The 11,021-nt window shown below is 56.1% G+C and overlaps 1 protein-coding gene across 1 annotated transcript in view; it reads right to left on the minus strand.

Annotated features, from left to right (window-relative positions):
• Nucleotides 1–4,032: 4,032 nt before the first annotated feature.
• Nucleotides 4,033–11,021, minus strand: part of CDC42BPG (CDC42 binding protein kinase gamma (DMPK-like)) — a 17,073-nt gene continuing 10,084 nt past the window's right edge. The window contains exons 28-38 of the mRNA XM_010838100.1: nt 11,006–11,017; nt 10,203–10,419; nt 9,261–9,323; nt 8,541–9,140; nt 7,422–7,519; nt 7,110–7,194; nt 6,884–7,004; nt 6,638–6,758; nt 6,388–6,511; nt 6,181–6,266; nt 4,033–5,245 (exon numbers count right to left, since the gene is read on the minus strand). Coding sequence (XP_010836402.1) covers nt 5,189–5,245; nt 6,181–6,266; nt 6,388–6,511; nt 6,638–6,758; nt 6,884–7,004; nt 7,110–7,194; nt 7,422–7,519; nt 8,541–9,140; nt 9,261–9,323; nt 10,203–10,419; nt 11,006–11,017 — 1,584 coding nt within the window. The 3' untranslated portion in view covers nt 4,033–5,188. The remainder of the gene's footprint in view (nt 5,246–6,180; nt 6,267–6,387; nt 6,512–6,637; nt 6,759–6,883; nt 7,005–7,109; nt 7,195–7,421; nt 7,520–8,540; nt 9,141–9,260; nt 9,324–10,202; nt 10,420–11,005; nt 11,018–11,021) is intronic.

Below are 11,021 nucleotides of genomic sequence, written 5' to 3' on the forward strand. Positions count from 1 at the left end.
ATACTGGAGTGGGTAGCTGTTCCCTTCTCCAGGGGATCTTCCCAACCCAGGTCTCCCACATTGCAGGTGGATTCTTTACCAGCTGAGCCACCAGGGAAGTAGGATAGAGGGAATTCCCTGGCGGTCTAGTGGTTAGGACCAATGCTTTCACTACCAAAGGCCTGGGTTTGATCCCTGGTCAGGGAACTGAGGTCCTACAAGCTGTGCAGCATGGCCAGCCAAAATAAATAAATGTAATAAAACAAGAATTGGATAGAGAGAGTGGCAACAAGCCAGGAGCTAGAATTATTAAGAAATGAGCCATGCATGGGTTGGGAGACATTGAGACAAAGTAAGTGGTAAAAGCTGATAACTTGAGTTCAGACCTAAGTGTTTGAAAGGAAGAGGGAGCAGGATGTCTACCAGTGGCCTCAGGAAGGACACCTACCCCATCTCCAGGCCGCAAGGCAGGAGGGCTGTGGAAAGTCTGCGGGACATGAGGCAGTGAGCATAACCCCAAAGGGCAAAGTTTCCACCAGAGCAGGAGGGCTAAGGACCATTTGCAAAAGGGGGCGAGGGCGCAGGGGATTTTGCTGCAGTTGGACCATCAGCTCTAGAGTACATGGTGAACAGCTTTCGGGAGCTGAGGGTGGAGACGGGGTCAGAACAAGGGATGGCCAGAGCCATGGAGAACCTAGAGGCCTCAGCCCCTGCAGTGGACCGAGCAACAGGGACAGGAGTAGGCCCAGGTCTGATGGTCTTGAGGCAGGGGTCCGGTGGTGGGCCAGCTGCAAGCACAGAGGTCAGGGCTTCCTGCCGAGGACAGGGAGGGTCCTGAAGATCCAACTGGATTCCTGCTGATGGAGAGAAGGGGGCTAGGGGACGGTGGTTCCTCTTGATGCCCACCAATGACATGGTACACAAGGACATAAATTAATGTCATGAGGGGAGGGCAGGGAGCCAAATGGGAGTTCAGCCTCCAATTTACCAGAAAAACAAATGTGTATTGTTGTAATCAAAATTAATTTAAAATAGCATCTGCTATGTCTTGACAAAAGTGTTAAATCTGAATTTAATAAGGAAACAATCAGACAAATGCAAATTGCAAGTTATTCTACCAAAAAAAACTGGCCTGGACTGTTAAAAAAGATGTTAACCTCATAAAAAAATGACCTATAAAGGAAGGAGGAGAAAGTTGTCTTGGGTCAAATGAGATTCGAGACACAAGAACTGAATGCAACATGCGATCTAGAATCGGATACTCAACTTTTTTTTAATGCTATAAAGAATGTTTTTGACATGATTATACCACCAGCTGGTTGACTTAAACAGAAATGTATCACTTCACAGATGTGGAGGCTAGAAGTCCAAGACAAAAATGACTGCAGGAGACACAGAGAACAGAACTATGGGCACGGGAGTGGGGTGGGGGGAGGAGAGGGTGGGGCGGCTGGAGAGTAGCGTGGAAACATACACACTGGCATATGTAAAATAGAGAGCCAGCGGGCATTTTGCTGTGTGACTCTGGGAACTCAAACCAGGGCTCTGTGACAACCTAGAGGCGTGGGACGGGGTGGGAGCGGGGAGGCTTAAGAGGGAGGGGACATAAGTATACCCATGGCTGATTCACGTTGATGTATGGCAGAAACCAGCATAATATTGTAAAGCAATTATCCTTCAATTAAAAATAAATAAATTAAAAAAAAAATGTCTGCAGGATTTGTTACTCCTGAGAGCTGTGAGAAAATCTATTCCAGGCCTCTCTCCTAGCTACGAGTGGCTTATTGGCAAATCCATGGCATTCCTTGGATTATAGAAGCATCATCCTGATCTCTGCCTTCATTTGCACTTGGTGCGCTCCCTGTGTATGCATCCACATTTCCCCCTTTTTTAAAGGACACCAGTCATATTGGGTTAGAGCCAACCCTAATGACCTTGTTAAACTACTTACGTCTGCAATGCCTCTAGTTCCGAATAAGGTCACACTCTGATTTGGGAATAGGACTTCATTTTTAGGGGTCATAATTCAACCCATAACAGATTAATACAGAGTATCAATATTAAATCTTGTGAGAGTGACTTATGGTGGTTCCTTATTCTTTTTTTTTTTTCTCTTTTTTGGCCTCACCACGCAGCTTGCAGGATCTTAGTTCCCTGACCAGGGATTGAACCAGGACCCTCAGCAGTGATAGCATGGAGTCCTAACCACTGGACTGCCAAAGCACAGCCAGAAAAAAAAAGATATGCCCTGGGAACTTCCTGGAGATCTAATGGTTAGGACTCTACACTTCCACTGCCAAGGACACGGGTTCAAGACATGGATCGGCAGGGAATTCCCTTGGTGGTGGTTCCTTTTTCTTAACGGATGTCTGCAAAGTATTGAGCAAAGTTCAGGCTGTGTGTAACTTACCTTCAGATGGTAGCGAAATACACCGTCAGTACATGAGAAGCACAAAAGCAGCAAACTGAGCAATGGTGAATCCAGAAGAGGGTGGGGAGCTTGTAATCTTTCAACCTTTTTTGAGATTTGTCAACATAAAACTTTGGGAGAAAAAACATTTTTTTAACGTGAAACTGTGAAAACCTGTTGGCTAAATTATTGAAGGGTGCTAGGGAAATGGCCATTTCTCCAATTTGGTGAGGCTGTAGCTTGCAAGAGGCCTTGGCATCCCTGCCCTAGGCTGTGTCTTCAGGTTTTGGCATCTCCATAGGCAGAGCAAACATTTCCTGAGTGTATATAATTTAATTTATATATAACATTAGTATATAACCATTTTATACTGATTATCTCACCAAAGTCTTACTAGAACCTCTCATGATGGGTTTTATGATCCCAACTTACAGAACGAGAAACTGATGCTTAGAGAGGTCAGGTAACTTGCTCATGACTGCAGCTGTTGTGGTTCAGTTGCTCAGTTGCTGTTCGTGACCCCATGGACTGCAGCGTGCCAGGCTTCCCTGTCCTTCACTATCTCCCTGAGTTTGCTCAAACTCATGTCCATTGAGTCGATGATGCTATTCAACCATCTCATCCTCTGTACTAGACTGGAATCAAGGCTACACTCCTAACCAGGCCTTGCAATTTCATGGGCCCCCAAGCTCTAGCAAGACCTAGGCCCTTTTTTGGTTACTTTTGCTAGCTTTAGGGCCATCTACAAGCCTTAGGGCACAGCCATCAGCTCCAGACCTGCCCTAATCCTGGTGCACAGGCCTTACCTTCCTGCCTCACCCAGCCCCGCCTCCAGGCCAGGGTCCTGCCCAGTCATGGACACCCCAGCTCAGAACAAGGAGACCCCTCCCAGACATCCCCGCCTCCCCACCAGCCTCACCTGGGTGGAACAGCAGGCTGTGCCCTCCAGATCCACTTCCTACCCCTGGCCCCCTACCTCCCGGTTCTGTACCCTAAAGGCTGCCCTCTAGATCTGCAGAAACTGAGGTCTAGGAGCCTCTGGTTGCTGCTTGGGTTTGGACAAGAGGAAGCAGGAGATGGAAGGGAGGGAGTAGAGTGAGGAAAGGAATTAATTTCCTGGGCTGCCTTCCTGCTTGGCCACGGCCAAGTGCTTCCCTGAGAGCCATAACTCCCGCTGGTAACACCTGCCTTGCCCAGCTGACCTGGAGGTGATAACAGCTCCTCACTGCTGCCAGGGCTCAGGGCACCACCACTCCTTGGTCGGTTCCCCTGATGCTGCCCACACTTTTGTAAACTGCCCCTTCACTTATGACTTAAAAAAAATATATATATATCTATTTGGCTGCCCTGGGTCTTAGTTAAGGGATGCAGGATCTTTAACTACAGCAGGTGGGATCTAGTTCCCTGACCCCGGATGGAACCCAGGCCCCCTGAATTGGGAGTTCACAGTCTTAGCCACAAGGCCACCAGGGAAGTCCCTGTCCCTTCACTCTTAAACTCTCATTTCCACCCCCCGTGTGAACATCATCTGATTTGTGAAGACACAAAAAGACAACCTGGTCTTTAACTGTCCCTGATCCCCTCCCTCCTCCCCGATCCCTCTGTTTTCTGAACCCCAGGAAGACAGATCCAGGCGGGGAGGCCAGCAGCTTACAAAGCTGTTTTTATTGGTTCTTACTGCCTCACAGAGCGTCAGGGTTGATCCCTCCCGGGCATATGGCATTTGAGAAGATAAATACTTATTTTGCCCCCTACTCAACCATAGGGGGATGCTTAATAAAAATAGTAATATAATAAAATAATAATGACTGTGATCAATAATAAAATGCTCCTATGATCCCCTAATACACAGGTGGTTGAAGCTTTGAGAAAAAGGACCCGTCCCCTTTCTGGGAAGGGCCAGAGTGTGCCTGGAGACCCAAAGGGTGCCCACCTCTCACCAAGTAGCCCTTATAAATACCCCCCATCCCACCCCTGGCTGGGAGTTTGCTTCCTCCTGGACGGATTAGATGACTAATGGATGCTAGCTGGCTCTTGGGGCCCCTCCCTCTTCCAGCCCCACTGCCTCCCTGCAGAGAGAAGGGGCCTGGGCCTGTGCTGTCCCAGCTCCCACTCCCTCCAGCCCTCTCCTTTGGCCTCTCTCTTCTCCATTGCTCGTCCTTTACCCTTCTCTCCTTCTCCTTCTCCTCTGGCTGGCTCTCACCTCCTTCCAATCACTATCCTCTCCTCCTGTACTTCCTTTCCTCCCTTGTGCCTCTCTCACCACCTTCACCGACATCCTCTCTCCTTCTCTACCTTGGCCTCTTGATCAGAGTCTGTCTTTCCTATCCTGCCCCTGAGTGGAGTCTGGGATACGCCCCTACTTGGCCTTGCTGGGCTTTAGTCCACAGCCAAGACCCCAGCTTGCTCCCAGGGGTCCAGCCTTTCTCTGTCCCGCATCTGGACTCTCATAGGCCTCCTGGGGCTTGGCCCTGGAGATGAGAACTTTGGCACAATCACCCCTGGACGATGGGGCAGAGGGGCCCCCAGAACAGGAGGGGGCCATCCTATTCCTCGTGGCTAGCACAGGTTGGGGTTGCGAGCAGAGGGAAGGGCAGGATGAGGGCTGGGAGTCAGACCCCCACCCCTATCCCGCCCGCAGGGGCCTGGAAACCCAGGCCACGGCTGCCCAGCCCAGACCCTCCCTGAGTCCAATTTCCACATGTCCCGGACCAGCCGGAGTTTGGCATTCCTCAAGCTCTCTGCTCCCTCATGTCTCTCTGGGTCCTGGGACTGGGAGTTGGGTCCTGCCAGAGGACATCAAGGGGAGCTCTCAGATTCAGGGGCTGGGGGGAGGCTCCGGGGTCGTTCTGAGACCTGGAGGGGGAAAGAAACAGAGTCAAGGTTGAAAGAGGAAGGCAGGACTCCTCTCTCACCAGGCCAGCACCTCTCAGAGGCTTTCCCAGGACCCATCCATTCATTCGCTCATTCTACATTCAATCAACAAATAGCCTTTACTCCAGGCAGAAGACAAACTTGACCCTCGCAATCAAGGACCTCATAGGAAAACTAGAGCACAGCAGGATCGACAAGGACAGGGTGGAGGGAGGAGGGTGCCAGAGGTGGCGCTGGCCCCAGGGAGGCAGTGACCACCTGACCAGGCAGCCAGGTGGCCTTTGGAGAAGGTGATGTCGGTGAAGAGGCTTGAGCTGGCCTGAGTCTTAATCAGGTGGAGGACGGGAAAGGGCATTCCAAGAGGAGCAGGGGGGATGGCAGGGGTAAGGGCCTGGAGGTGTGAGAGAACACGGCGGATCCCAGGGCTTTGAGTGGCCTGCTGTGGCTGCAGTGGGGGTGGCAGATGGAGACAGAACTGGAGGGTGAGGGGATGACTTCCCAAATCTTAGATCTTCCGGGTCCCCAGCCAGAGTGGACTGCTCCCTCCCCTGACCTCCTGCCAGGCCTGTGCTTAGAATTCCAAGAACTCCCCTTCTGTGGTGCTCTCCTTTTGTTCCAGGCACCGTGCTCAGGTATCTTCACCTCACAAAGGTCTCATAACGATAACCTCATTTTACAGGTAAGACAAGCTCAGGGAGGCTGGGCATGTCACCTGGGGCCACAATGCTGAGACTGTCAGAGCCACGACAGTCAGGCCTAGGCTGACCTGCTTCCAGGCAGGTGGAACCCACTAAGGGGTTAGACAGAGGGAGTCAGCATCTCTTAGCATCCAAGGCAGGTGTAGGCTCAGCTTGTTCTCTGGCCTCAGGTCCCAGCACGAGACAGAAGGGCCTGACTCTGAGCTGGGGGAGACTCACCTGTATCAGGGAGACTGCAGGGCTCAGAGATCCCTGGGGGCAGGACACAGACTCGCTGGACAGAGATGTCCAAGGCTTCCTCTTCACTGCTCCAGGAGCAGGATGAGCGAGGGGACGAAAATCCAGGGTCAGATTTGAAGCGTCCAAAGGGGGTGGAAACATGGGGGAGGGACGCAGAGGTAGTGGAGGCGGTGAGGCTGTCCTTACTGGGGTCTGCGTCTTTAGCGAGGCCGTCACTGCCCATGGAGACTGGGCGCCGCGAGGCCTCGGAGAAGCTGTGGGGCCGCTGCGGGCCAGAGCCGCGGGCACCTCGTCCCTTCACTTCCGCAGCCTGTTAGGGGACAGCGCGAAGGGCTGGGACCGGGTCACACGAACTGCACGTGGCCTGGGCGTGCGGAGGTCCAGGGACCCAGGTAAGGAGAGGCTGCTGATGGGCTCCGGAGGACTCATAACTCACCACCGGGGGCAGGTCCCTGGCGCTGGGTCTCCCGTCAGCAGGGCCCACGTGCACCAGGTGGTTGAAGTTGGTGGGTGTTGAGATGAGCTTGGAGCGCACGAAAGGGTCCCTCAGCATCTCCCTACGGGGGTAGGGGAAGGGACGTGCGGGGCAAAGGTGACACCTCTCCAGGAAGGCGAGGCTTGGACTCGCCCCGCCCCCAAAGCGGGAGGCCCCGCCCACCCACCGCCCAGGGCACAGGCGCACCTGCGCTGCTGCTGCAGCTGCTCCTCCGACACGCGGAAGAAGAAGCGGCGCTTGCTCTTGGTGCGGAAGAGCTGGCGCCGGCTGTTGTCCGTGAGGTTGGGGATGTCGAACTCGTCCTTCTCTGCCAGAGAAGCAGAGAGCTTGGCGGTGCTCCCAAGGCCCCACGGCCCCAGTCAGCTGGTGCTCAGGGTCACAACCCCTTCCTCCCACCTCCACATTCCCTCACCTGCCAGCGGGTTCCTGAGGTAGGTCAGACGGACCTTCTCGGTACCAAAGAGGAACAGGGAGCCCTCTGGGTTCAGGGGTCGCACCTGAGGCAGCAGGCGCAGAGGTCACACCATGTTATCCAACCGCACCCCAGTCCAGCCCCAGGGGCCTGGGCAGGCCTCACTTTTAAAATTTTAATTAATTTCACTGCATTGGATCTTAGTTGCAGCATGTGGGATCTAGTTCCCTGACTAGGGATTGAACCCAAGCCTCTTGCACTGGGAGCGCAGAGTCTTAGCTACTGGGCGATCAGGGAAGTCCCCGCACTCACCTTCTTGAGTGGCACGGTCTGGACCCATTCTGCCCTCCTCACATCAAACACATCGATGGCATTCTCGCTGAACACTGTCAGGTAGGGGGCCGCATAACCTGCATAGCCAGGGTGGGACGCTGTGCGGTGCAGCCCCAGGCAGGTCAGGCACCTCTCTGGGCTGTATCGTAGGGCACACCCTGTCACAGCACTGTAACTTCCACACCCCACCAAAGGTCCTCCTGGAGACTCTCTGGGTTGCCCCACCCAAGCTCCACGGCAAGTCAGAGATAAGGAACGGGGAGCACTCACTCTAAGCCATGTCAGGCCTGCTTGTATTTTTCCTCCTTTAATTCTCAAACAACTCTAGGCAGGTAATGTTATCGTCCCTAACTTACAGATGACGGAAACCCCAGAGCTAAGTCTCACTTTGTGGTGAGTGGGAGCTGGGAACTGGCCCTGGGCAGTCTGGATCCAACGCCTACACACCGAGTGTCTGTGCTGCACCCAACCCGCAGGCCCCACCCCAGAAGAGCGGCTGTGAAAGGAGCATTGTCCCTCTCTTCCAGCCTGTAGCCCAACACCTCAGCTACCTGTGGACGTTTGAGGCTCCCCTGATGCCGTCCACTCATTCATTCCTCCAAACATTATAGCCCCTGGGGGGTGCTTGCCTGGGCTGCGTGCTGGATGTGATGAAGCACTGCAGACCCCCCATGTACCAAACCAGTCATTGTAATAAGAACGTGCTGAGAGTCAGGGCAGAGATCTGAATGCAGGTGGGGGAGCACAAAGAAGCAAAGGACCGATGGTGCGGGGAGGAGTGTAAAAGCGGTAACGATATTGACAACAATCATGGGGTTCATTATGGAGGGCTCACTAGCTCTAGACCCTGGGGCTGGACTTGCAAACTGAAGAGGCGGCCAGTTACAAAGAGGACAGTAGTTCAGGCAGGGAAAGAGCTTGAATGAAAACAAGGTCCCGTGCAAGAGGAAGATGAAGGAAGATCCCATACAAGCCACCAAGGGTGTGTCAGGCAGGAGGGCACATACTGGCCTCCCAATCCAAACTCAGGAATTTGGGCAGGACCCTGTCTTCCTCTGATACCAGGCCCTACCCAGCCTGGCCCTCCACAGGCCTCACCCCAGCCCGTGGGCACTGCTGGCCACAGCAGCTCTTGCATGCGAGACTTGCGGCCGGCGCTGTCCACGTAGACCCCGGCGGTGGTGAAGAGCAGCAGGAACTCACTGAGGCTGAGCTCCACGGCGCCCAGGGCCTCACCCAGGCCCCCGCGGGACGGGGGCAGCTCCTCAGGCACAAGACCGGCCCCTAGCGCTAAAGGCGCTGCCTCGTTAAGCAGTGGGTAGAGGGCGAAGGTGCCAGCCGCACCCACGCACAGCCGATCGCCCAGGAGCCCCAGGCTCTGCACGGGCGCTGGTGCCTGCAGCTCACGGATGCGGCGCTGCCAGGGCCCTGGACCTGGGCCCAGCTGGTAGCAGAGCACCTGGCGCTTGACCGCCACACAGAGCACGGGGGTGCGGGCCTGCAGGATGCGCCCGGCCGCCAGGGCCTGGCAGCCTCGAGACTCGGGGATCTTGGTGCTGGCTGCCTCCACGTTCTCCAGCTCTGCCAGGGCAAAGAGGCGCACGCTGGGGCCTCGGCCACACAGCGCGACCAGAAGGCCCGCAGCAGGGCTCACGGCCAGCCGCTGCACCCGCCGGCACTCGCCCACCTGGAAGATGTCTGCGGGGTTGGCGAGGGAGAGTGTCACCAGCAGGTGGGTGAGGGGCGCCCGGGGCCCAGCCTCCTCTGTCCCTGGGGGCTGACTCCACCCAAGCCCACCCTGGCCCGGCCGGCGGGTACCGTTACTGTGCAGATGGATCACAAACAGCCCTTCCTCGGTGCCCAGAGCAAGCCGTTCCTGATCTGGAGCGGGGAGGGAGGGGATCAGGGGTCAGGGGTCAGAAGGCCCATCTAGAGGCGGGAGATTGGGTGGTCTGCCTGCCCCTGCCAAGGACTCAGAGAGGACAGTCCCACTGTTCCCGGACCCTTCTGTCCCTGAGTCCAGACTGGCTCTAATGGGGAAGGGCCACAGGGGCCAGGAGTCAGGATGAGAGGCCTCTCCCACCCTGAGCTGTGGGATCTGGGGATAAGTCACGTCATCTCTCACAGCCTTGGTAAAATGGGGCTGATAACAGTACCTTTCTCACAGAGCTGCTGTGAGGCTGCAAAGAGATGAAGCATCGCAGGGTAAGCGTTAAGCTCACAGCCACCTCTGCTCAATAAACGCCCTTGTCCCCTGGCTCCAAGCTGACACAGGGGACTTGGAGGACGCAAGCCCTGTCTCCCGTGGCTCTGTCCTGAGTGACGGCAGGGAGAAGCCCCAGCCCCAGCTGCCAGGGGAGGCCAGGGAGCCTCCTCTCCTGTTCCCCAGCGGTCTGGTTCGGAGGCCCTGCTGTGCACCAGGCTCCTGGGTGAATGTAACAGCCCCACAGTGGATAGTGTGAGGCTCCCCCATCACCAGGCGGCTGCTAACAGCCTGGAGGGGAACCTCCTTCATCTCTTACTAAAGCCTTGGGTCTTTACACTCACTCGTGATTCTTATGCAGAAAGGGAGGTGCAGAGAAATGGAGGGATAGAAGCTAGGCACCCCACCCCAGCCCAGGTCCCTCACAACCATGCCCAGAGGAGTGGCGAGGAGGACACGTGTGCAAGAGGGTCCACAGCCCTGGGCTGCAGGGACCGGGCAGTGACAGCGGCCTGAGTGACCGCAGCAGGCCGGCGCCCCCTCCGCATGAGGCTCACCAACGATGGCGGCGCAGAGTGTGTGTGGCAGCAGCGGCAGGCCGTTGTCGTAGGCCTCCTTGAGGGTGTACACGGGCCGGGGCCGGGGCCACGTGTCCAGCAGCAGCCGTTGCAGCTCGCTCAGCACCTGCAGCCAGCGCTCCCGCTCGCCCTCACTCTCCGCCAGCAGCAGCATGGTGCATGTGGCAGGCGGCACAGTCAGCTGAGAGGCCGTCACCTACGGGCAGAGAGGGGGCACCCAGGCTGGAGGGCAGAGCGCCGGCAGCCAGCTCCCTCTGTCCATCGCTGAGGCCCTGGAGCACCAGGTGGGCCTGCCCAGTGCAATGTCAGGCGCTGGCTGGCAGCAGGTGATAAGCCAAGGCGGGGGGTGGTCAGACAAGCACGGGGACAACTCCAGAGTCTTGGGACCAGTGCCACCGAGAGGGCAGGACAGGGCCTCTCGGGAACACAGGGCGGGGCCCGCTCACCCAGGCTAAGCGTGAGAGACGAACTCCCAGGGGAAGAGACGTTTCTGCTGGAGCCTGGGGGACGAGTGGAGTAACCAGGAGTGTTCAAGGTCAGGGACGGGCAGGGAGCCGGCACGGCCCTAAACAAGGCTGGGCACAGCCAGCTTCACGTATGGAAAACTCTGCACTGTGGGGTGACGTGTAGCCACACAGACAGGAATGGAGGCTACTGTAGCCATCCACGTGCAGGCGGGCGGGCAGGATGAAGGAGGCAGCCACAGTGATGGAGAAGAGCAGCTGGAGTGGGTCCACCACAGAGGCAGACAGAGGTCTGGCCCATCCCATCCCTGAACTCACCCTAAAGATGCGAGGC

This window comes from Bison bison, unplaced genomic scaffold, assembly GCF_000754665.1.
Source record: "Bison bison bison isolate TAMUID 2011002044 unplaced genomic scaffold, Bison_UMD1.0 scf7180017864089, whole genome shotgun sequence".
Classification (NCBI taxonomy): domain Eukaryota; kingdom Metazoa; phylum Chordata; class Mammalia; order Artiodactyla; family Bovidae; genus Bison; species Bison bison.